Source organism: Lissotriton vulgaris, chromosome 3_2 (genome assembly GCF_964263255.1).
Source record: "Lissotriton vulgaris chromosome 3_2, aLisVul1.2, whole genome shotgun sequence".
Lineage (NCBI taxonomy): Eukaryota > Metazoa > Chordata > Amphibia > Caudata > Salamandridae > Lissotriton > Lissotriton vulgaris.
The window spans coordinates 66,969,735-66,996,843 of record NC_141690.1 but is presented as its reverse complement, the minus strand read 5'-3'; the positions used below and the strand labels follow the sequence as shown (position 1 = coordinate 66,996,843).

The following is a 27,109-nucleotide window of genomic DNA, read 5'->3' as shown; positions in this document are numbered from 1 at the left end:
GTGGGAAGCAAGAACACTCTTTCATTATACTCTCATACTAGTCCACAACAGGAGTAAAAAGAGACAGGGATACATTGAAATATTTATTTCAACTAAGCGCTCCAAGATGCATATTTTTGCTAACATAAGCAGACATATGATTAGAAATAATATGATCAGCATTGTTACAATGCCATAAAACACAAAAAGAGAAATCATATTACAATGATGGTGAAAACAGGTCCTATAGTGCCTAGTAAATTACCCTCCCTAGGTAGGACCTATGTGTTATAAAATATAGAAGGTCTCTTAGGCTTGTTTGGGGGACCCCATACCTCCAAGATCAGCAGGAATGGATCACATCAGGATCTGCAAAAGCTCTCTTTCTCTCTGGAAAAATGGGATTCTTCCAAGTGCCTGAAATCATGCTTACAGTGCAATATTAAAGGCGCCAGACTCACATTGGCTGCAGCTGCATGTATGTTATGGCAAAAACGTGAGACGATCAGCTCGAACAACAGCTACCTTGTTATGATAACCATGGAGGCATTAGCACTCAGTGTGCAGACTAGAGGAATGATGTAAGTGTAGGGATGCTGAAAACAAGCCATTCTCATGTGAAGCATTTCACACAGCCTAACTTACAACAACAGTTATGTGCCGTGCGCAAAAGCAGCAAAAAGGTAAAATGGCGTTTAAACTTCTAATAAGCCTATGCTAACATAGCAATGTGCGCCTGTCCCATGCCTAACAAAAATGAATGTGTGTCCTCATGTAACGTAACTGGTGCTATGTAAAGCGCTCTGATACCTGATTCGGGTCAGGTATAGTTTGCGCTATATAAAACTCTAACAAATAAAAAAAAACAACAAAAAAAAACAAGGCCCAGCGCTCACTGCACTCTCCCTTGATCGGAGAACGCACAATAGCAGGGCCAATTTTCAGAACGCAGAGTTCAAGTTCGAATGAGACAGAAACAAGTTCAAAAAGTTGCCAAACTGGATAATTGGGAGTAAATCCGAATTAGTAACCATAACAATTTCAAAACCCAACAGGGGTGTATAGTGTCAAAGCACATGTAACTTGTAGAGTAAGAAAAAAAAAATGAAGGAAGAAAAAATTCCTCAGTCCATTACGTGTCTATGAAACTTTCAACTCGACGTCCCGCAGCTTTGTCGTCGGGGTTCAAATGGCCGAAATCCAGCACACACTTGGTTTCTTGGCAGCCTGAACTGCAGGTCACTCAGCTAGCAAAAAAGAGACATATTTGACCTCCTCTCCGACGACTCACTAGACGCCCTCTTCCTCACTGAGACGTGGCTCCACGCTAGCTCAGGCCCAGACATTGCAGAAGCCTTACCTTCAAACTATGCCATCATCAGGAAAGACCGAACAACTAGAACCGGTGGTGGTATAGCAGTCATCTTCAAAAAATCGCTGCAATGCACTCTCGAACCCATTTCCCTAACCACCTGCGAGATGGCCCTTTTTAAACTCCAACTCCACCCCAATTTAACCTTCACGGGGCTCTTGATATACCGTCCTCCTGGCCCTGTACAACCATGGGTCTCCCAACTAGTGGACTGGATCACTTCAGTATGGGTAAATTACAACAACCTATCTATCTTAGGCGACCTGAACGTTCATTTTGAAGATCCAACAAATAAACCAGGAAAAAACTTAATTCATGACCTGTCCGCCATGAATCTCACCCTATGGAACTCTGGCCCAACACACAAAAGGGGACACCTCTTGGATCCTATCTTCTCCAGCTTTCCCCTGTTACACTGTCAGCCCGCCTTGCCCCTTGGCTGGTCAGACCACTTTTTAATTAAATTCAGCATTGACGATCAAACAACTTCTAACCCCCAAGTGTGACAAGTAAGTTTCCCACTAGAAACTGGAAATTAACAACTTCGCGTCCGTCCTTACTACTACCCCTCTGGACGAAATATTTGACACCGAAGACATAGAGATTGTAGCCACCAAAACGAATAAAATGGCTCCAAGATGCCCTAGAAATCTGCTTACCCCTTCCTCACAAAAAATCCACTCGTCACAATCCCCCAGCCTTATGGTATAATGAGAAACTGAAGATTGCTAAATCCAAATGCAAACGGTTAGAACGCCTCTGGAGGAAAGATTATTCCCCGGAAGCCAGCTCGAGCTACAGAAACGAGCTCAAGCTTTATCATAGAGCCTGTAACACGGCAAGAGCCAATTATGTAGCCAAATCTATCTCTGAAGCTACAAACAAGTCTAAAACTCTTTTTAACCTTGTAAAAGAGTTAGCAGGCTCTAATACATCGGCGAAACCTCTTCCTCTGAACAGTGTCCAATGTGAAGAACTGGCGAAATACTTCACAACGAAGATTGAGACAATCTACCAGGATATATTGAAACAGCACCTGGTTCAAACAAAGAGTGTGCAGGACCCCTGCCCCAACATAGAGGAAATCTCCCCTCAACCACATCTGTCCTACAAGCCCCTAACATCATGGCCTGGGATCGACGTTCAGGGTTTGCGAGACATACTAGGGAAAGTTAAATCTGGTTCGCCTGCCGACCCCCTCCTGATCTCAATACTCAGACTCCTGGACACCCCTCTACTTGCCGTGATATGTCAAACTCTCAATTTATCTCTCTCCACTGCTAAGGTCCCGGCACCCTGGAAACATGCCATGGTTTCACCTCTTCTCAAGAAACCATTGGCTGACCCGAAAGTCTTGGCAAACTTCCGCCCAATATCTTTCCTGCCCGTTTTTTCAAAAATTTTGGAGAAACATGTCCACGAACACCTCGCAAGGTTTGCAGAGGTTAATGATATCCTGCACCCCTCTCAATCGGGTTTCCGTCCGGGATTCTCGACAGAGAATACTCTGCTCGGAGTGATGGAAAACCTCCACCATCTGGTCGATAAAGGTGACTCTGCTGCGCTGATTTTACTCGACCTCAGCGCAGCGTTCGACACCATTTCATACAATATACTGCTTGACGCACTTTCCAACATGGGCATTAAAGGAAATGCACTGGATTGGATTGCATCTTTTCTGTCACTAAGGACATTTCAAATCTCTTCTTGCACTGCGTCATCTAATGTCCATCTCTCCCCCTATGGAGTGCCACAAGGCTCGGTGTTAAGCCTCCTGCTTTTTAACCTTTACGTAACCCCGCTCGCCCAGATCACCGAAGCAGTTGGTCTTAATATGTTTACATACGCCGACGACTCACAAATCGTTTTCTCCCTCTCAAATAGCAACCATGACTCCCCCTACCTCCTACAGACGGGCCTTAGGAAAAACGCCACCTGGATGAGCACTAATATGCTAAAACTTAACGGCAGCAAGACTGAGGTCTTAATAGTGGGTCCACACCAAAACCTCTGGAATCCTAGACACTGGCCATCCGAAATGGGCCCTTTACCTACCCCGTCGCAACAAGTCCAAAATCTTGGCATCACCATTGACAATGGCCTAACTATGGAGCCCCAAGTCAACAATCTTACTGCCACCTGCTTTACAATTCTGAGATGGCTCAGAAAAATCATTTGGATGCTCCCGGACGACACACAAAAGACTGTGGTTAACGCATTAATTACCTCCCGTTTAGACTATGGTAATGTCCTCTATTTAGGGGCACCACAAGCAGTCATGCGTCGTCTCCAACTGGTGCAAAATGCTGCAGCCAGATTGTTATGCAAATGCCATAGGAGGGAACGTATGACCGGTCACCTAAAGGCGCTCCACTGGTTAAGAATTGACAATAGGGTCAAATTTAAAACGCTTAGCCTCGTGCATAGAATAAAATGGGGCAATGCCCCCAAATACCTCCAAACCCTCGTGCAAACCTACACGCCGACTAGATGCCTGAGATCCTCCACGCAAGGCCTTTTTTGTGTCCCCAAAATACGCAGAGCGAGGATGGGAGGGAGATCCTTCTCCTTTTTAGGCTCCAAGCTCTGGAACTCCCTCCCGCAATCTCTTCGTAAGGAAACTCGCTATGCTCAGTTTCGGGAAGCCACTAAGACCTGGCTTTTCAACCAGTAACTTGCCTCTGTCTATCTACTGACATTTTCTTCTACCCTCTTGGTTCAGTATCTTGCTAGCGCCGGGAAACCCTTTTTGGGTAGCTGTCGCGCTCAATAAGCTTAATAAATAAATAAATACATAAATAAAATCATAAATGCAAATTTCGTGATTCATTTGGTTAGCATTTCTAATATCATATCATATGCTTACCATGATATCATTGCTTTTAGATGCATACTGTACAAATGCTCATTTTTGTGTACGGCCATTTAAAAAAAATACATTTCATGTATTTTTTTGGGTGATATTGTAAAAGCACATACTGTGGCTTCTATGTTTTAGTATTTACTCTTAGATGACCATTATAGCGTGGAGTGGGTGTTGTAAACCATTTTAGGAAACTATTGTAAATTTCCCGACTCATGCCCTTCTATAGGTATAAATCACTATGTCCTTATATAGGCATAAGAATCATAACCATATTTAGACATAGCTCATACAGTCCAAATACGGCAGGGCTACTTCCACTAGTTCCAAAAATCTACAACGATTTCTTGGAAAACTTGGCTTCAGCAGCTAGGGACTTCCCCTTGCTCGAGAACTGACTTGTCCAAGAACTCATGGAGTATTCAAAGAACTGAGACTCTTTGATGATGTTTTTATGTCCACCTTTACGTCAAACTCGGCAACTTCAAGGTATAAATATGCCAACACTTGCCTTAGCAAACACACAGTGCTTTGGAGCAGTTCGACTATCTACTTGCCCGACGCATCCTGCTACAGCAAGTGCCGAAGGAAGCTGACCCTCTAGCATACGAACTGAAAGAGACGCTGTCTTTTCTCCTGCCGAGAAATCCAGCTCCAGTGTTTCCAAGCTACCCTTGGGGGTAGTTAGGGAATCGAGTCCCAAGACTGACCTTCTCCATTCTAAACTGAGGTACGGAGCGGATTGGACCCCAAGAGAAATCTTGGACAGATTCTTGGCAAAAGAATACTACATTTATGCTACACCTCACTTACTTCTTCCCTCGTACTAAGCTTAGGTTAGGTACACCGGGATAGGCGTATTGTAGAAGCACCAGTTGAGTACTTTTAGCCTCTGTTATTTATGTATGTATTTATCTATGGTTTAGTAACCATACAATGCTCTTACAGTATTATTTTATTCTACTTTTTATACCGTATACATTATATTTTATAACCGGTTTTACGATTGTAGCAGTTCATTTCTTATGCTTGAGAAACAAGACTGTTCAATAAATACCTTTTATTGAAAAAGCCTGTCTCTCTATTTCTCTGCACCTCTGGTGAAACGAAGCATGAACGATTGACTGAGTGAAATATCTATCTATTGTTTCCACGACTCTGATGATCAGTTTTATCTTGTTTATGCGATTTCAGAAACGAATCCCTTCTTGTGAATTCGAGAAAGTTTCTAGTGACCTCTGAGCTAGCTGCTACTCACAATTAAGTCTAATATATTTGATAGAGACCTAATAAACCTCAGTCCTACGTCACAACTATAGGATATGTTATTCCAATGCGCAGAGACTATTGGGAATATAGGAACTACACCACACTGTGTCGCCACTAGCATCATGCAGCTCTCCTCCAACACCGATGACTGAAGCTGAAGACACGAGCAGTAACAGTGGGCACCTAGACACCACATGCTAGCAGGATGAGGGCTCGACATTGCAGAACACAGGACCTCGAATATATCCAGAAAAAAGAACACTGTCATAGACCGTGTCGAGAGAGGCCAAAAATGGCCAGCAGTACTACCTTCCGGATCGGCATGGAAAAGAAGACACTGACGTCAGCACATCAGGGGAGGGCTTATTTGGACTAACAAAGTCCCATCCTGTGGACGGCGTAGTTATGGAGTCGCTTGGCGCCCTCTATCCACGCCCAGAGGTACTGCTGTAGAAAGATTTCCGGATCCAGTCTGGCGCCTGGGGATAATTCTAAGGTAAGGAATCTGCAGCTAGACATCTCTTTCAGCTAAGTGCGTATTTGAGCTGAAAATGTATGTATTTTCAGAGCTCATTAGCTTATATTTAGAAAAAAGTGGTTGCGTTTCCAAAATATATTTAATGCTTATATTGGAGTGATAAATCATACAGTGATGGGTAGGATTATTACACCTATTATGACCTTGGTGTCAAGTGCCCCTCAGCTATGGTTGAGATATGTTACCCTTTTAGAGGCATTCCAAACTGATAAAGTGTTTTTACATTACTGCTGATAATCTTGCATGGGGTGCCTACTAATGTAATCTTCTCTGATGTGGTTGCTTTTACACCACTAAGAAAATTAGTAAGTAGGGATGATCTCCAATGAACATATGTAGCTCTTATTACAGAAAAGAATTGTGTCCCCCCGATATGCTGAGCGACTAGGAATTCACTCAAATAACAGCTGTCACGTACCAAGTTTGAATGCGATACTTGGCAGGAGACATTCATCATTATGGGTCATCAGAGAAAGATCATCTAAAATGTATAATCAAAAATGAAGGAATTTCCGACTGCTAGTGCTCGGATCCATAAAATAACACTTGGTTAAAGTTTGTTTGAGCGCTGCTAAAAAAGTGAGAATGAAATTAGTACAACTGCATATTTTATTTATTTGTTATTTATTTTGTGCATTTATATGGCGCAACAGCTACCCAGAGGGTTTCCCGGCGCCTTGGATTTAATTATGGGAACTGAAACTTAAAAAGAGGGAAGAGCTACTGATCAAAAAGCCAGGATTTCACTCCCCTGCGAAATTTGAGGTAATTAGATTCCAACCGCAAATTAAGGGGAAGGGCGTTCCATAGGACGGGAGCTAAATAGGAAAAAGAGCGGCCGCCCATGCGTGCTCGCTTAACTCGAGGAACCACAAATTTAGCTTGTGTCAAGGTTCGAAGAGCGCATGATGGTGTTTATTTCTGAGCCAATCTACACAAATAGGAGGGAGCCTCATTCATGCTGATCCTGAACATAAAACAGAGTGCTTTAAATTTCACTCTGTTGGTGATTTTTAGCCAATGCAATTTCTTCAAATGCTCAGATATACTAGAACGCCCTGGAAGATGAAGAAGCACCCTCGTTGCGGCATTCTGTACAATCTGCAGACGGTTAATAGTGCCTTTATTGGCTCCTAGGAGGAGGATGTTTCCATAGTCCAATCGAGACCCTATTAAGGCCTGCATTACAGTCCGTTGTGCCCCATCAGGCAGTTGCCATAGGATTTTCCTTAACCATTTAAGGATGGCAAAGCAAGTTGCGGCCGTTTTTGTAACATGGGCACACAGTGATAATTTGTTGTCAATAATTATGCCTAAATTACGGGCAGATTGGACCGCAACCGGGGACGGGCCCATTTCGACTGGCCAATGAATAGGGCCCCATAAATTCTTCTGATTGGCAAAAATAAGAAGTTCTGTTTTTCCAGCATTCAGTTTTAATTTATTGTCATGGAGCCAATTAGCCATTTTCAAAAGTCCAGCGCGAAGGGGGGAGGAATCAGATTGGTCTGTGGAAGCTAGGGAGAACACTAATTGCGTGTCATCCGCATAGGAATAAATAATAAGACCCATTTTTTCCGCAACCTTAGCTAATGGGGTAACGTAAATATTAAATAAAAGTGGGCTCAATATGGAACCCTGAGGTACCCCATACAGAGATTTATGAGTGGCAGAGGAGTTATTTTTAGAGAAGACTTGGAAAGTACGGTGTACCAAAAATTGTTCCAGCCATCTCCGGGCATTCCCTTGTATTCCTATATCCTCCAACACGCGGATCAAAGTCTGGTGGGAGATGGTGTCAAAGGCGGCACTCAAATCTAGGAGAATGAGTGCCGCCGTGCCCCCTCCATCTAATTCCTTTCGGATGGCCTCAGTGACCCCTAGTAAGGTTGACTCCGTAGAGTGTCCTTTCCTAAAGCCAGACTGTGAGAAATGTAACTGATTATTGTCATTAACAAATTTAGATAGCTGGTTATTAACATGCTTTTCCAAAACCTTCGAACAAATAGGTAACAATGATATTGGTCGAAAGTTGGATATATTTGGAGGTTATTAGTTATTTCTGCATTTAAGCACATACTTTACATTCACTCACTCTTGATTACGCAACAGGCAGTCTGCCACTGGATTATGGCCTCTTGCCAGAGTAGTCGACTGCAGCTGGGTGTTGTCAACTTATATTTGGTAACTAACAATTGTCTAACTAAATACAGTTTCCACAAACATGCTAAGTAAATGTTGAATCAGAGAGTGATCAATCATGATTGAAGGAAATGGCCCACTGCAAGGAGAAGAAGAGTGATCGGAGAGCGATATAAACTAAGTTAAATGGCACATATACCCCAGGCAGTCCACGTGCTGCTAAATTATTGTTTGCCCCTTTGAATAAGTAGGGTTAGACAGTATTTAAATAAGTTCTTGGTTCTTTAGCCTAGGATGACACCTCTATATACAGATTATATGATTTATAGGATTTTAGTGAACTAATCGTTTTACATCAACATCCAACCAGGTACACAAATATAAAGAAAGGGTTTGCTATTCTAATATCTTTTGTCCTGAGCCTGAAAAGATTTAACAAATGTATGAGGAACAATGAGAAACGTGCTGTAGAGGAGGTAGGAGTGTGCCACACGATAACACTTCTGCTTTAACTATGCACTGTGGAATCTAAAGAATAGTGTTTTGTGATCAGCAACTATTTTGTATTAACCACATCGGAATTAAGGTATTGATGTAGCATCTTTAGGAGTTTTTTCTAGTTTTTACAAGCTGATTTTTACTACAGTGGGAACACCTCTCAGAATCCAACATGATAGGATCAGAAAGTGAGCTTCCATCACTTAGCAAATGGCAATATTAGCACTACAGTCCTTTTCAGTCATGAAGATTAATGCAGTCACCAACACTAAAAAAAATATATAAAACTCACCTGACCAACTCTTTCAACGTTGAAATATTTTCCTTTCTGATCATAAAGATCAGGTGCCTGGGAAAAAAACACACACACCGAATGCTTAATATCACTTTCGTTTCCACTCAATGTATATAACAAAAAGTCCTTATTGTTTCTTTTAAAGGCTGGCAGTTTATTCCAGCAAGCCTGGCCACTTTACTTCCCAAGAGTAAAACAATCAGATTAAGGAAGTTAGCTCTCTTGTGACAGTGGACCATTGAAGAAGCCTTTGTCAATAACTAAAAAAAATATTCAAAATTGAATAGCTTCAAAGAAACACAACTAAGCACAGGCGACACGGTCACGTAAGAACGTAATACAAGAACTGAATTTTAGTAAAGCACTATACACCCAGAAATATCAAAGACCAAATGAAAAAGATGCACAGCACTTGGCATATCACAACCCTACTTTAAGTTCTCGATGCCAAAGTCTGAGGCTGTGAAAGAACTTTTTGGTGTCAGGAATATTAGCAACTACTTCTATGTGGGCTGCAAGATGCATCCAGTCACACTTAAAACTGTCCCAAAATGTGAATTACTTTTTTACCTTCATAGTTGGTTTGTGCAGCAAAAAGCAGAATTATATTTATATCCATAAATCCAAGCAACTGTGTTTAGGGTGATTACTACAGTTCCCCAAGTACTGGATAATACTTATGTAAATGAAAAATGCAAAACAGTAAGCCATAGATTGTGGTTAATACGGCCTTTTCTATTAGTATTATCCATCCTAAATATGAGAACTATTAATTTATAAATTAATTACTTAATTCAGATAGATAAATAAAAAGGCCGTGTAAAACAAGACTTAGGAAATTCTGTCTTACCTCATTAAAGTGTTCAGTCAGGAAATCAGCTACAAATGTAATGTCTTTCTGAGTCATCTATCAAGAGAAAAGGCCCAGTTACTTGAAAAACAGTTATCATTTCAATTGTCTACAGGTAACCAAGTACCCAAAGTTTTAGGATTGAATGCTCCATTTTTGTCTTTTCTAAGCTGTGTGTTCGTATACTGATAGGGAATAACTACAAACATATTACAGCCTAGCATGGGTGAGTTTTGGGCCACATCCATTGTGGTGTGCAATTACTGCAAGCAATTCTGGATGTGCATTGTTAACAGATCCTCCACTCTCCTGCTACTCAAGGTTTGCTAGACTTAGCTGGTGACCAGAAACTGAGCTGTGAGGTGAATGAGGCACTTTTGGTTTTGGAGGTAAAAGGCAGTGCAGGTCACGGATGACGGGTGGCGGTTGGGTTAGGCTGGGATTGGAAGGGGGGTGAGGGAGTTTTCTTGAGTTGATATGCACAATATTGGATAAGCGAGCTCTACACCATATGTCAATGTGCAGGTTTAAGGCCAGACGGTAAATCAAATGGAATTGTATAATGGCTTTCTCAGGAGCGTTGGACAATGCAAAATACTTTATTGTAAGTGATTGTGTCTGTGACGTTGAAAATGCGCAATAAAAAGAATTTTGAGAAAAAAAGGCAGTGCAGCAGTGAAGAGTAAAGGCAGGGGCTCTCTCTATATCAGACCAAGGTTAAAAAAGCCTATAAAAAAACAGGAACATCAAATTAAAAAGCTTAAACGAAGGTACTGGACAAGTAAAACAGTGAAAATAAAAGAGGCTCAGCTCTAAGATGATTTGGACACAAATACGAATGAGGAAGGTTTCCCTTCTATCAGGAAAACATTTATGTAGGGAGGCATTTTTAAGCAATGTACAACCACCTTCTTTTTCATACAGATGCAGTGGCTCTTAATCTGTGGCCCAGATGCCTGCGGACCCTAGACATCCGCAACGCCTACTCAGGGGTTCAGCAGCTGCTTAGAACATTTAATATTATCAACAGATTAACAAACAATATATAAATGAAGAAACAAAACATTTTTTTTTAATATTCTGGAAATATGAAGGAATTTGAAATTGGAGGCTAAAAATTAAGTTGGTATCCTTACATTGATTCGTGGGAGCAGTGCAAGTGCACCAAACAGAATGCAGCATGGACGATGGGTGGTCTCAACTGAATTGAGAAAATCTTCAACCTACTTATTAAAATGTTAATATTAATTTTTTTATAATTGTGAATTAAATAACACGTAATTTGTGTATTTGTTTAATGAAAGCTTATTTCTGTAGTTTCGTGTACTGTTTTGTAGTTCAAATCAGAGAAATTGCTTAGGCAGGTGTCCCTGGATCCCAATAATGACAGTGGGGGTTCCTGGACTCTAATGATTCAATGAGGGTCCCCACAATCCAATAATGATTAAGTGAGAGTCCACAGAAGTCAAAAAGTTAAGAACCACTGCTCTTAAGCTCAAACCCTGCGTCTTAGAACCAATATGGATAATATAGCATTATTAACCGTTTTATCAAAACAGGGATGAGGATGAATTATTTATTTTATTTTTGTGTTTTATAGAGCGCAAACTTGACCCGTGAGGGTATCAGAGAGCTTTACAAGGTATACAGTGGTGGACAGACAAGAAGTTTAAAGTGCAGAGATATATAAAATCAAACAATCAAAAGGATGGTGAGGGGCCGGGATACTCAGAACATAGGGAAAAAGGTGTAAGGTTACAAATACAGTTAGAGTCAGTAAAAGAGAGCAATGGTTCCATATATTCTCGGTGGGGAGAATTGGTGATCATGGGAAGGAGCGGTAGCCTCAGATTCATCAGGCACAATGTGGTGGTTGAGAGCAGGTAATTAGATGAGTAATTTACCCACCAGGAAGGTTTTGGCCTCCTTCTTGAAATGTGCTAGAGAAGGGATTCTTCTGATGTCAGGTGGGAAAGAGTTCCAAATTCTTGGTGCTGCTCCAGTGAACGCCTTATTGTAGGTTTTTTCTGAAAGAAGGCTGGTTGGAGTAAGAGGTTTCTAGCGGACCTGGAGTTCGTGCATCCTCCCGGTACCACTAGTTTCTGTGCCAGATAAGCAGGGGAGTTTGTGTATAGAGCCTTGTGTGTAATGCAGGTAAGTTTCAACTGAATTCTGGCCTCTAGAGGGAGCCAGTTCAGGGTTTTTATGTGTGGGGAGATGTAGTAGTCTGGCTGCCCCGCTGAGGCAGGCGTTTAGAGGTGCTAAGGAGATCTTGGGTAGTCCTGTGAGGGTGGAATAACCATATTCCAGTCTAGAGAAGACTCGCGCTTGTACTGCCATTTTTAGGTCAATAGCCTCGATGAAAGGTTTTAGCTTCCATAGGTAGCTCAGGTGGAATCTGGCTGCTTTAGCCATTGAGTTAATGTGGTCTAGCATGTTCAGGTTACAGTCGAGGATTATGCCCAGGGATTTGGCCGAGTCCACGATGGTCGGCGGGCAGTTCAGGGCTGTGATGGCCTTAATCCATACCTGGATCTCCCGGTTGGCTTTTGAAGGGGAGATTAGGAGAAATTCATGTTTCTTTGCGTTGAGTTTGAGTTGGTCATCGGCTAGCCATTGGACGGTCAGTTTCAGGGTCTCATTCAGGGAAGAGTATCTCTTCGAGCGAAGAGATATTGATGTATATTTGGGTATTTTCCACATACATGTGGTAGGAGATTTTGGCGGTACGAAGAACCTCGGTGAGTGGCTCTAAGTAAAGATCAAAGAGGGTGGGGGACAGGGTTGAACCTTGGGGGACACCAACCGTGACCGGGGTGGGAGCTGATAGGCTGCCATTGATGAGGAATCTGAGAGCGCTTGTGGTGGAAGGATATGAACCATTCTAGGACCACGCCATCCAGACCCATCCTGAATTTGAGGCGTTCGAGTAGTTTTTCATGGTTGACCATATCGAAGGCGAAGGATAGATCAAGGAGGATTAGAAGGCAAGTTTTCCTTGGTCCAGGGCTTGGAGGGCTTCGTCCACGATGTGGAGCATAGTTGTTTCAGTGCTGTGCCCTGGCCTGAATCCAGATTGGAAGTCGTCAAGTAGGTGGAAGTTGTTGATGTGCTGACTTAGTTGCTGTTGTAAACATTTCTCCAATACTTTGGCTAATAGCGGGATATTGGAGATAGGTCCAAAATTGTCAGGGGAGGTTGGATCCAGTGATGTTTTTTTTCAAAATAGGGAGGACTTGGCCGTCTTTTAAAGGGTACGAAATCGAGCACTGCTGGAGAGAGGCGTTGATTTTTGCAGTCCAGAAAGGAACAATGGATTGGGAGGCGGCAGCGAGGCAGTTGGCGGGAAATGGGTCATTAAAGTGGCTATTCGGGTTTAGGGTAGAGAAGATTTTGGAGATCGAGCCTTCGTTATAGTATTCAAAGTCAGTCCAGCGGGCATGGTTTTTAGGTGAGGCCAGGGGGGGTGGTGTGGAAATGGGGGGTAGGTCAGGAAGGGGTTGAGAGTAGGTGGTGGTACTGAGTTCAATTCCTAATGCCATGATTTTATCCACGAAGAAGGAGAATTCTTTCGTTGTTTTAGTAAGTTTATTAGATTTGAGTTTGACCAGTTCAAAGGGTTTGCGGGGTCTATTCTTGGCGTTCCCAAGTTCTGATCTGAAATATTCTTCCTTGGAATTCAGGATGTGCTTGTTGTAGGCGTTTCTCGCCGGGCGGAGAAGTTTTAGATGCGCAGCAGAGGGGTGTTGTCTCCAGATTCTTTCAGATTGCCGTAGGGATCTCCTCTCCATGTTGAGGGAACCAGTGAACCAGGTGTTTCTGTCTTTGATATGTGTTCTTTTTAGTTTAAGCGAGCCTCAAGTTTCAGAAGGTCGAGGTTTTTAGTGCCTCTGGTCCAGCGTTTGCGAATCACTGGTTGCGGTGTCTTTGTTTTATGGGATTCGGGTAAAATGAAGGAGATAGAGTGGTGGTCAGACCAGTCACATGGGTCTATGGAGATAAGTTTGACTGAGGATTCCTTGGAAATAATCCAGTCACGGATGGACCCTTTTGAGTGGGTTGGCAGGGAGCAGGCTTTAGTCAGGGCTTGGCCAGTTAGGAGGTCTTTGATGGCGTTGACGTAGGGATCCTTAGTGTCATTCCAGTGTAGTTTGAAATCAGCCATGAAGATCTCTGTGGCATTGGAGGAGATCTTAGTTGTGATGATTTCCAAGAGGTGATCGGTGAAAGTATCGTTAGAACCTGGAGGGTGGTAAAAAATGTGCAAACTGCAAAGGTGTAATGAGTTGCTGCAAATGGAGAGTGCGAGGTATTCGCATGATTCGGTGGAGTCCGCCAAGAGTTCTGTGACAAGAAGGGAGGATCGGTAGATGCAGACAATGCCTCCTCCTTTTCTGTTGGATTGTCTGTCCAGTCTGGCGATGTTGTAATTGGGAAGGACTAATAAGTCCAAGCAAGGTGTTAAAGATTGGACAGATTTGTTAGCATGAGCTGAAAGCCATTTTGTATTTCTGGCACCCATTTTGTTGCCATGTGCTGCCACGTGCTCGCCATGTGCTCTGTCCTCCCTCAGTGTTGACTGCTCTTGTAATCTGCCTAGAAACAAACTATATTTAGCATCTTCCACCTTAGCACATGCTCAGAAGAGCCTAGCTAGTAGAATGCACCTGCTCATCTTGAAGAACTGTCAGGCTAATTTTTCTGCTGTTTGGAGAAGTAACTCTCCTCCCACTTTGTTGAGCAAGCAGATCTTGCATGTCCATATTAGTCCTTTTATATGCTTACATGAGCCAGGAATGCCCCTTGGTCTTATGCTGACTATGTAACCCTAAGCATATATAAGACCTCTCTTTTCTGTACTCCTCAGACTGCCTCATTCAGTTGCTAAGGCGTCTGTGACGTAGTCTGAACTATTTGAGGTTAATAAAGATGTTACTTTTATATTTCAGCTTCTGTGCCAATTTCTTCTTTGTTGGTTTAAAAGGACCAAGTATCAGTGGGACCCCTGAGAAGGTTTCTTCTTTTCTACAAATGGCGCCCAACGTGGGGCTCATCAGAGAAGTGGCTATCTAAGGGAGTGATCTTGTCAGGAGACAGAAATCAACGGAGGAGGACAATACAGGATTCTACTAAGGAGGTACTCTGTGCACGGAGATTCTGGGGATTCTCTGTCACTGCAGCCCAGTATATTTCTGATCTTCCTGATTTTGATGCTCCACATGATGTCATTCCAGACTGAGGACCTTTTTGGCGTGAGTATACTAAAAAAGACCGTAAGGTCATTCAGAACTTGGCAGTTAGAATTTGGAAAACCATTTGTTTGGTAAGAGTCATTCTGTGGCACTTGCTGTTGCTTTTGATGCCTTTGATTGGTAAGGTATTTTAGTAACACTTACTGTGGCTTAGATTTGCGTTGGCCAACTTTTGATTAGTATGTATGTGATATGTAAATTGCAATTTATGTATGCAGGTAATGAGGAGATTTTTCTGTTTGTTTTTGTTTGAACGGCGCAACGTACGAAGAGTACCTTAAGCGCTACTTTGATCATAATACTCCATATTTTGCACTATTTTTGGCATGCCTGTTTCAAGCACACATTGAAGAATGTGTTGCTTTTTGGAGGGACCATAGTGAGATGTGAACTAAATTAGCCGGCTCCCTTGAGGGAATAGCTAGATAGGTTTAGGTATAAAAAATATTTCTTACTTTGTGATTCTGTATCTCCATGGAATTAAAATATGGACAGAATACAAACCAGGATCCTTTTTCTGCGCACGTTTATAAAGGAGATATGCAGAGCGATTTTTTGGTGTTCTGCCAGACAAAGCTAGTGAATTGAGTGTATTTCGGCTTCTTGGAAATAAAACAGTTTGTTGGGCTGGTTTTTTTTTTTGCAGTCTTTTGGAATACTATTGAGAAGCGCTTCTTGTAAATATGACTTACAACTAGTATTTACAAATGGTTTGATTTAAGTACAGTCTGTGGGCTGTCCTTTGTTTCTGTCCTAAGTGTTGATCTGTGGGTTAATCATGTGTTTAAATGTCTATGTGGTTCGTGGTTTCACATTAGTGATACTTCTGTAAGTAAGTAGCGATTGCGTTATTTGTTTAATAATGGCTATTAAGAGTGTATGACCCCTTCTTTATATGTCTGGAATGAGCTCAATGTGTGCGTTTGTGTTTTTTTGCTGTCATCAGTCTTTTATGCAAAATGTCATTTAATTAATATTAAATAAAAATCCAGAAATGAACCATATGATATGCTAAATAACTGCATGTTACTATTAAATTGATAAGAGTAAGCAACTATGCATATGTACAAACTGCTAATGCTTAAAAAATGAAATTAGAATTTACATTCAATTGGAATAAAATAGGCCTCAAAAACTAAATTGTGTGTTTTTGTAATAAATAAACAATTATAAAACATTTTGCTTAGATACATTGTATTAGATATAAACAGGCAAACACATCATCTGAGTAAATTGGATGTTGAACTAAAACACATTATAGAACATGCATTGAAATGCCTCAGTTTTAAATAGACAGTCACCGTGCTTCCATTTCAACACTAAAAAAAGTTTTACAACAGCAGTGTTTTAACTGCCGCTTAGCAGCACCTGTTTTGTTTGTAGGCCATGGAGAGACAGGAATGTTGACTCAGCCAGGATTTTGTCAGTTAAACACGGGATAAAATCCTGCATTTCAGACTGCTGTATTAAAAGTTACAAAATCAGGTTTCTATTTTGGATAACAGGAAAACATTGAATGTATGAATTTCCTTTCTTAAAGCCTTTTTTTATAAGCATATTCGTGGTTCTGAAGTTAAATAATTGTCCTTTTAAAAAGTGGAGCAAAAAGTTGTCATGTTTCAAGTTAGGTTTCTGTGCTTAGGTTTGTGAATGAATGCGTCTAAATATAATAGGCAAGAGATGCAGCTTGCTTTTCATGTGGAATTATCATGTTTTATATATATTTTTTTTAAAATAGGTGCTTTTAAATCAGTTTAGTAATATTTATAAAGCTTAATACACATACTGTGACCTCCTAGCATTAAAATTAAATGTAAGTTGTGTTGTACCGCATAATGAGGATATTTGCATATGGAATTTCACTCTGCGCATGCGTAAAAAACTCATTTTTATAACGGTATATGATTATTTCTGATTTCTCACTCCTGGGATATCTAGAGAACATTTTGAGGATGACTATTATAGAAAACAATTATAGGATATTCATTTTTAAGTGCCCAAAATATCAAAGTCGAAATTGGGCAAAATTCACTATTTAAATAGCATTTTTTCCATTCAAAGCAGCTTTTAAAGTGCCTCAGGCTTCAGTAAATGCATACATTTACATATAATACAAATAGCTGACTTCTATATTGTTAGACAAGTCTACTGCACACTGCTGATAATTGAAAATATGTATAAAAAACCAGCAGAAGTTATTAAACTGACAAACAGGGGAATGGGTCAGCTTTCTGTTTTCAGGGTGACTTTGAATAGGAAAAGCTGCATGGAAAATTCGCACACAGAATAGGACAGCTGGGAAGAGTTAAAAGTCAGTTCTATATTTAGAAGCCTGGCAGGGCTACCAAAGCAAGTTCTGCTTTGACATTTTGACATCTGAAACTTTTTGAAAGACAAGATGGCAGCGCAGGGAAAGAAGGAGGAGTTGCTCTTATTTCTTTTGTTGGCAAAAGCAAGTTTTATGTACTCATATGAATATACCACAATACAATTGTATATGTGAGCTTGGCCATATATACAGCACTAATGCTTTTAGTTTGGTGCTTACTAGGGCTGAGCCAATGGGATTGAGTTTGAATTCATTCGCCCTCATGTTACATTTGTACATTTGCTAAAAAGGATTGGGGTTTGGGTATTCATATTCTTTACGTCCTCAAAAGTGCTATGTACCTCCTATAACTTTGTTTATGGCCAGTTGCTACAAATAGGGGTTGATAGTGTTGACAGAAGTGAAACCGGTTTCGGGTTTCCTACTGTCAAAATGGGGTAAGGAGGCTCGCTCCTCTACAAATTAAGGCTAGGTAATATGTATGTTGCTCTCTCCTTTTCTCAATTTTCTTTTAGACTGTCTAAATTGTCTGTGAAATAGCAATGAGACATTTAATTGGCTATTCAGTAATACGGTTTTAAACATTGTTGGCATTAATAAAATGAATACAAATATTTGTTATGTTACTGCCCATCCTGTTTGATGAAATTATGACAGGATCAGTAGTCTAGATTGTTGTTCCCTTATGTGACTTTTAAGGGGAGCTAGATGTGTGTAGTTTTTGTTCTAAAATTCTTAGGTGATAACACCATTATTGTATGTTTTTCCATGCTTCATAGTTTTGCAAGGGCATTGCTAGTTTTGTATTAGCTAGTCCGTGTAAATAAACTGACAGTCCTTATTAGAGCTGATGTTGCATAGTTTGGATCATGAAAAGTAGAACGCAGGGAAGATGCCCGTGTGATCCTTAGCAACATTGTTTTTGAAGGAAATGTTGTTTTATACATAAGAACCCTGTTAAATTAGCAGTTTTAGATTTTCCTGCTGCTCCTATAACATGAGAGCATGGTCCTAAAACGTACAATTGTAGGTGCTTTTATTAAGAAGAATGATTTTAGAAGTGTTTGCAGTCTTGTACAAGTAATGTAAAGTTTATGAGCAAAAGTGTAGAACATTTCCTTTTTTCAGGGTTTTTAGATTGGCACCAATGTAGCGAGCACTCAGGCAGATTTCATCTTTCTGCTAAATACTTTGTGAGAGGACGTTTAAAACCGATTTGCTGTACAGAGGACATTGTAAACTGTTAAAGGGATTTAATTGAATCGAATATTTTAAAATTGCATTTGTGGCAAACAACTGTATTTTCGTGTTTTTAAAATTCATAAAATTGCACTCAGCAAACCCGTCGCTCACACGCAGTCACCCCAGCACACACACGCTCGATTCCTGCTGATTTAGGGCAAGGCACCGAGCAGCAGGGAATTAGTGGCGGCCATTTTGGGGCAGGACAGAGCGGTGAGAGCGCTCTAGTCTCGGCGTTAAAAGGAGCCCCCAGGCAGTGTCTTGCAAGTCAGCGAGCACTCAGGCAGATTTCATCTTTCTGCTACATACTTTGTGAGAGGACGTTTAAAACCGATTTGCTGTACAGAGGACATTGTAAAATGTTAAAGGGATTTAATTGAATCGAATATTTTAAAATTGCATTTGTGGCAAACAACTGTATTTTCGTGTTTTTAAAATTCATAAAATTGCACTCAGCAAACCCGTCGCTCACACGCAGTCACCCCAGCACACACACGCTCGATTCCTGCCGATTTAGGGCAAGGCACCGAGCAGCAGGGAATTAGTGGCGGCCATTTTGGGGCGGGACAGAGCAGTGAGAGCGCTCTAGTCTCGGCGTTAAAAGGAGCCCCCAGGCAGTGTCTTGCGAGTCAGCGAGCACTCAGGCAGATTTCATCTTTCTGCTAAATACTTTGTGAGAGGACGTTTAAAACCGATTTGCTTTACAGAGGACATTGTAAACTGTTAAAGGGATTTAATTGAATCGAATACTTTAAAATTGCATTTGTGGCAAACAACTGTATTTTCGTGTTTTTAAAATTCATAAAATTGCACTCAGCAAACCCGTCGCTTACACGCAGTCACCCAGCACACACACGCTCGATTCCTGCCGATTTAGGGCAAGGCACCGAGCAGCAGGGAATTAGTGGCGGCCATTTTGGGGCGGGACAGAGCAGTGAGAGCGCTCTAGTCTCGGCGTTAAAAGGAGCCCCCAGGCAGTGTCTTGCGAGTCAGCGAGCACTCAGGCAGATTTCATCTTTCTGCTAAATACTTTGTGAGAGGACGTTTAAAACCGATTTGCTTTACAGAGGACATTGTAAACTGTTAAAGGGATTTAATTGAATCGAATACTTTAAAATTGCATTTGTGGCAAACAACTGTATTTTCGTGTTTTTAAAATTCATAAAATTGCACTCAGCAAACCCGTCGCTTACACGCAGTCACCCAGCACACACACGCTCGATTCCTGCCGATTTAGGGCAAGGCACCGAGCAGCAGGGAATTAGTGGCGGCCATTTTGGGGCGGGACAGAGCGGTGAGAGCGCTCTAGTCTCGGCGTTAAAAGGAAACAGTCCCCTTCCGCGTCAGCGGACGCGTTTCAGCGGGCGCGCCTCGTCTTCGCCGGAGTCCAGCCAGAGTCAGCCCGTCTGTGCCCGTCCGGGCCAGGCCGGGACATAGGGCATAAATCTCTGTCCTTCTTATTTTCAGGTATGCTAACAGGTGCTCAACTCAGGGCGTTACGCCCCATTAGCCATGATACCTGTATAACCTTGAACCCGCTACTAGCTGGTGCACAAACTTGCCCTGAATGTACCCTTACTTTGACTAATTACCAGCCCTATCCTGACACCCCACAAGGTACTGCTTTTAAATCCTACCAACAGAGAGAGAGTTCTAACAATTTCACATTCTATCTGATAAATTGTCGTTCACTACCTCAGCACAAATTAGATATTTTCCACCTATTGACTGAAAAAAAGCCCTGCGCCATATTTTTAACTGAGACGTGGCTTCATGACGGATCAGGCACTGATGTTGCAACCGCCCTCCCCCCGAGCTATGCTATTGCTAGGAGGGATCGGGTAGGCCAAACAGGAGGGGGTATCGCCATTATTTACAGCAGAGACTATGTGTGCAACTTTGAACTTGCTGATATCCCGAACTGCGAAGCGGCATCTTTCAAAATTACCCTCAGTCCTAATTTTACCTTTTCCGGCTTATTGATCTACCGACCGCCAGTAAATAATCCCTCTTGGTCAGATAATTTGGCTAACTTCATCCTACCCCAACATCTGAAAGCCCAAAATTTCACTGTACTAGGAGATTTGAATCTTCATCTAGATGATGACAACAACAAGACCTGCAAAAACTTAATAGATGACCTCATGGTGTTAGACATGACGCTACGAAATAGTGGTCCAACTCACAAAGCTGGACACTTGTTAGACCCTATTATATCAAATATGAAGGAACTTTCATGGCTTAACACCACGCCTGTTCTCTGGTCAGATCATTTCCTACTAAGTTTCGCTATTTCACTTAAACCCACAAAAGGTCCAGTTACGACCCCTTCAGAATCTTTTAGAAGAAACTGGAAATCCCTAAACTTGGAGGATCTCAACAATGCTTTGAAGGAAGATCACCCATGTTTAGATGGAGATATGGATAGTGTTGCAGAGTCGACACAAACGTGGTTAACTGGCGCTGTTGACACGCCTGCCCTTAGCCCGTTGCAAAGAGAAAGTACATCGCCCTCCCGCCCCCTGGTTCACAGAAGCTCTGAAGAAAGAAAAATCTACCTGCAAGACTCTAGAGAGGCAGTGGCGAAAAAATTACGATCTCTACCAAAAAGAAGTTTACCGAAAGGCCAGAAATAGTTACCATTCAGCATGCATGAAAGCCAAAGCATGCTATGTCACCAATACTATTAACATGGCCGTAAACAAATCCCAGACTCTCTTTAACATGGTAAAAGAGTTAGCTGGTGAGAACTATAGAGCAGAACCTACCCCTCTCAATACCCAGCAATGCCAGGACTTGGCTTCTTTTTTCACGATTGAGAACATTGTCTCTAATATCAAAAATGACAGCATGATCACAGACAAGCAAGGAAACACCTCCCATGTCCCTAGAGGAAACTGTCATCTTGAAGCCTGGCCTCCCATTAATTTGGACACACTGAAGGAACTACTAAAATCGATCAAATCGGGTTCCCCAGGTGACCCTATTCCTATCAGTATCATAAATAAATTAGAGGATGCTGCTTTGACTTCCATAGCAGAGATACTGAATGCCTCAATAGAGCAAGCCACAGTTCCTGCTCTATGGAAACATGCTATGGTCAGCCCTCTACTTAAAAAACCAGGCGCAGACCCTATGATATTGGCCAATTATCGTCCAATTTCATTACTGCCGGCCTTTTCAAAAATTTTAGAGAGGCATATCCATAAGGCACTTTCAACCTATGTGGAAAACAATGAGCTCCTGCATTCGTCCCAATCTGGGTTTAGGAGTGGTTTTTCCACCGAGACGGCCCTGCTCGGGGTCACAGAAAAGATCAGGGAGCTTATGGATGATGGCCAAACAGTAGCACTGGTCTTGTTAGATCTTAGTGCGGCTTTCGACACCATTTCTCACTCCATACTGCTTGGCAGACTGGGGGAGAATGGTGTCGAAGGCAAAGCTCTGGAATGGATTAGATCTTACTTATCCCTCCGCACTTTCCAGATCTCCTCTTCGGAGGCATGCTCTGAGGTATTCCACTCTCCTCATGGTGTGCCACAGGGATCAATTCTGAGCCCTCTGTTTTTTAATTTATACCTACGACCACTGGCCAATCTCGCAGAAAACTTTGGTCTTAGTTTAATGACCTATGCAGATGACTCGCAAATCCTGTTTTCACTCTCCAAATCCGACTTGTCTGTCCCATCTGCATTAAAAGTAGGCCTTCAAGAAATATTTAGTTGGATGTCAGCTAACCAACCTAAATTAAATGGAGATAAAACAGAGGTTCTCCTGTTAGGGAATAGTAAAGAGCTCTGGAACGATTCCCATTGGCCATCGTCACTAGGTAAACTTCCACCTCCAGCCTCTCAGGTTAGAAACCTTGGGGTCATCATTGATGACAGTCTATCTATGACTCAGCAAGCAAACAAAGTGGCAGGTATATGTTTTACCATTCTTAAATGGTTACGCAAAATAGTCTGGATGTTGCCATCTACCACCCAGAAGACCGTGGTCAATGCCTTAGTGACATCTCAGCTTGATTATGGTAACATCTTATACCTGGGCTCAAACAAGGCAGTGATAAAACGTCTGCAATTAGTGCAGAACGCTGCGGCCAGACTGCTCTGCAAAATCCCTAGATCCGCTAGGATCACCAAACATCTTAGGGACCTGCACTGGCTCAGGGTTGAAAACCGAATTCGTTTCAAAGCCCTGAATTACCTATTTAAAATCAAAGCTGGCACTGCCCCAAATATCTACAGGCCCTTGCTAAGGCCTACCTCCCAAATCGCAGTCTTCGTTCAGGCACAGCTGCGAACTTTGTGGTACCAAGGTTCAAACAGGCCAGAATAGGCGGGAGATCCTTTTCCTACCTGGGCCCAAGGCTGTGGAACTCACTGCCTATTCATATACGCAAGGAGGAAAGCTATATGAATTTCAGAAAAAGCGTAAAAACTTGGCTGTTCAACAAATAAATGCTTTGACTGTTCTCTCTCCAGTCGTATTTTGTGTCTTGTTGGTCCGGCGCCGGGAAACCCTTTGTGGGTAACTGTGCGCCTTACAAGGGCTATAAAATAATAAATAAATAAATATGTAAGGGTTTAGGGTATGTCTGGGTTGTTTTTCTATTTTCCTCACAATTTAGTAAATGAATACAGACTTCCTTGGCTGCTTGGGATTGGGTGATGTATTACTTTTGTTCACCAAAGAGTTCCTTTTATACTTGCCAATAGGTCCAGGCTGTTGTTTTTTTTTACTCTCTCATAGATAAGATGAAAGTGGTTCTTGGGTGCCTTGCTAATATATGGGGCGTCCCAAGACTAGGAAGTATTATAACACTATCCTCTCTGTTGATAAGACCGTTTCTGTGCCTTGTCTAAAGACCTTTTGTTCTGTCCACCAATAGATATTTGCTGTCTTACAACCATTGCCAGAGGGGCCCTTACATCAGATTCAGCCTGGAGAGTCAGCGTCAGCACCAGTCCAGCTTGAAGCCAAAGTAAAGGTAACAAGTACAGGCATTGCTGGCAAGTAGGACCTCAGTGAAGGCGGAAGCCGTGAAATGAATTGTGTACCCCTGCCACTGTCTTGGGCGAAAGACGGGGTCACAAATCAGAAAGGAGAAATTGTGTTTGATGCCCAGCTGAGAGTCACAGACCGACCAGAATGGCGAGGAAGCTTTGCTTGAGGTGACCCCTTTTGAAACAAGGGTTGCTTCAGAGATCCTAGCATCAGGCCTCTGAATCCTGGTCCTGGTCCTAAAGTGAATGCAAGTTTGCTCCTTAGTTTGTTGGTCAAGAGATACCTGTGTACACTGGATGCAATGTGTACCCCCAACTAATGAGCCGTGTGCCAGCAGAGCAATACAGGAGTTAGGATAGGACTCGAGATTACGGTACAGGTGCCTGTTAGATTGAAGTGAAGAAAACTGGTGCACTGCCTGAGACACTGTACAGGATCGCTAAGATCATTTGCATGGTGGGTAACTGCCCTATCCTGAAAGAAGAGATTTTTTCCATTGAAACTGGGCTGTAATTCTTGAGTTGCGAGTTGTGCAGCTCCACCGTGGAAACAACAAGAGCCTGCGCGTGAGGCTCAAACGGACACAGGGAGAAGACTCTCCTCTGTTTGGTTGTACAGCGGCTTCAATTTCCCAAGGACTTCTTCTTTTTCTTGTCAATAATGTACCCCTTTAGTCGTCCTATTTTTGAGGAGAACCAGCCCTTTGCAGCTCTTCGTTTTAATTCCTATTTATTTATTTGTGTTCTTGTATAGCGATGGAAGTCAACCCTCGAAAGGGTGTCTCCGCGCTTACGCTTTACCAAAGAAACAAGACCTAGTACTAGACGGTAGGGTGAAGGTGGGGAAGATCCTAACAGGCGACGAATAAAAAGTTTTCAGGGACTTCTTGAAGGATTGAAAATTGGTAATATTTTTGAGAGCAGGGGGCAATGAGTTCCATAGGATGGGGCCTTTGTAGGACAGGGCTCTCCCTCCCTGCCTAGCTTTTTTTATCCTTGGAACCCGAAGTTGTTGCAGACTGCTGGAGCGCAGGGTCCGACGGGGCTTGTAGGGCTTAAATATTTCTTTTAAATATCTAGGTCCATTGCCAAACAGACATCTGTGAATAGTGCAACAGATTTTGAATTTTATACGCTGTCTAATTGGCAACCAGTGGAGTTTTGTCAAAAGGGGGAGTGAGGCAGACCTTGGCTGGGCGTTGAGAACTAGTCTCGCAGCAGTGTTCTGGACCACCTGTAATCTCTGCAGTTGTTCTTCGTTTGCCGAGATCAGCAGGCCATTACAGTAGTCCAGTCTGCTTATAACCAAGGCCTGGACGAGGGTCTTCCTATAAGAATCTGATAGAAATGGGAAGACACGTCGCAGCAGTCCAATGACCCGGAAGCAGGAACCTGCTACTTGATTTGTGTGCTCTTTGAACAGAAGTGTTTTGTCTAGACTCACAACAAGATTTTTGACAGTCTGTTTGGGGCTTGGTGTTGGTCCTAGATCCGGGGGCCACCAATCCGGGGACCATAAAAGTGTGGCCTCCCCAAACAGCATTACTTCAGTCTTGCCTACATTACACTGGAGGCGATTAGTGGCCATCCAGCTAGATATTGCCCTCATTCCGTCCGCAAAAGATTTTTGTGTTGCGGGCGTTAGGGTTTTAAAAGGGAACAAAAGCTGAGTGTCGTCAGCGTACAGAGGTGAACCCATGAGATCTTACTGTATGTGTGTATATCTGCCAAGGGGGCCACATACACGTGTGTGGTCCCCCTGGTCCCAGATATGATTGATGTTCTAGCCCTCATAAAAGGAAAATATAACAGTCAATTGGAAAATGTTTTTATTAGATATGTGCTGTTGGATATTCTGAAATTTAAAATGAATAGTCACTGAAATGTATAGGAGCCCTGAAAATGTTTACTAGATGGTTTTAGGATTTGCTTTTGCTTAGGATAGGAAAAATGACAATTCTGTTTGCGATAGTGGTCATTACTTTCTCCTGCTATCTGAATGTTAATTATGACCTAATGCTTCGTTCCCTTTGTATTCCTGCTTATATATACCCGCTTAATGAAATGTTTAGAATGGAAATTGCCCACCTAGCAATGAATTAGGATATTGATAAATTTATGAAATGTAATGTGCACATATTTTCTATGTTCCTACTGGATCATAAAAATGTCTTTAGCTCATGCTAAAAGGACAATCTGCTAAAGATTGGACGGATTTGTTAGCATGAGCTGAAAGCCATTTTGTATTTTTGGCAGCCATTTTGTATGCCATGTGCTGCCACATGCTCGCCATGTGCTCTGTCCTCCCTCAGTGTTGACTGCTCTTGTAACTGCCTAGAAACGAACTATATTTAGCATCTTCCACCTCAGCACATGCTCAGAAGAGCCTAGCTAGTAGAATGCACCTGCTCATCTTGTAGAACTGTCGGGCTATTTTTGCTGCTGCATGGAGAAGTAACTCTCCTCCCACTTTGTTGAGCAAGAAGATCTTGCATGTCCATATTTGTCACTTTGCATGCTTACATGAGCCAGGAATGCCCCTTGGTCTTATGCTGAATATGTAACCCCAAGCATACATAAGGCTTCTCATTTCTGTACTCCTCATACTGCCTCATTCAGTTGCTAAGGCTCTTGTGTGACGTAGTCTCAACTATTTGAGGTTAATAAAGATGTTACTTTTATATTTCAGCTTCTGTGCCAATTTCTTCTTTGTTGGTTTAAAAGGACCAAGTATCAGTGGGACTCCTGAGAAGGTTTCTATTTTTTACAAAGGGGAAGAGTATTCATTGAGCCAAGATTCTCTGAGTATAGCTAGGTCTAGGTTTTTATTCAGGATGAGGTCAGCAATATCAGCGGCATGCTTGACTGCTGACCGGCAGTTGATTAAAAGTCCGATAGGGGATGGTCTGGGGGAGTGTCAAGAGTCTGGGCGGACAGAAATACAGGCGCACGGTTGCTTTTTACCACACTTCTATTATGGAGGGTAGCTAGATTGTTGGGGTTGATGGTGAGTGTGCTGATGGGGTGTCCAAGATTCGTATCTGGTGGACGGGGGGGAGGTTTGGACAGAGTTATGGTCTTGGAGGATGGCAAGGATTTTGTTTCCTGTGAGGTCTAGAGGATTAGCGGTGGGGGTGGTAGCGTTGTAAGAGAGTGCAAGAGCTTGGGATTCCTCCTGAGAGGAGGCACGGTAGTTTGCGTGGGCGAAGATGTCTCAGAGGTAGTGGGAGTGGGTGCTTGGGATGGTCAGTGTTCGGTAGGGGGGAGGAATAAGGTGGCTTGAGATTAGCAAGGGCGAGCTCGGCAAGGTGAAGGAGATTCCTAAGGTCCAGAAAAGGAGCTATGAATGCTCTGTGTGAGTTTAGCCGCTCTGGAGTGCAGAGTTTCGAGATCAATATAAGCTGGGGATGCTAGAGGGCGGGGGACAGAGGTTCAGGAGCAGTCCTGGGGGCATGTAAAGGTGGAAGGGGAGAT

At 42.4% G+C, this 27,109-nt stretch overlaps 1 protein-coding gene across 1 annotated transcript in view; it reads right to left on the bottom strand.

The window, feature by feature from the left end:
• ANAPC4 (anaphase promoting complex subunit 4) overlaps window positions 1-27,109 on the bottom strand; it is a 410,841-nt gene that overhangs the window by 238,206 nt on the left and 145,526 nt on the right. Inside the window, exons 18-19 of the mRNA XM_086964012.1 lie at window positions 9,807-9,863; window positions 8,954-9,010 (exon numbers count right to left, since the gene is read on the bottom strand). Coding sequence (XP_086820138.1) covers window positions 8,954-9,010; window positions 9,807-9,863 — 114 coding nt within the window. The remainder of the gene's footprint in view (window positions 1-8,953; window positions 9,011-9,806; window positions 9,864-27,109) is intronic.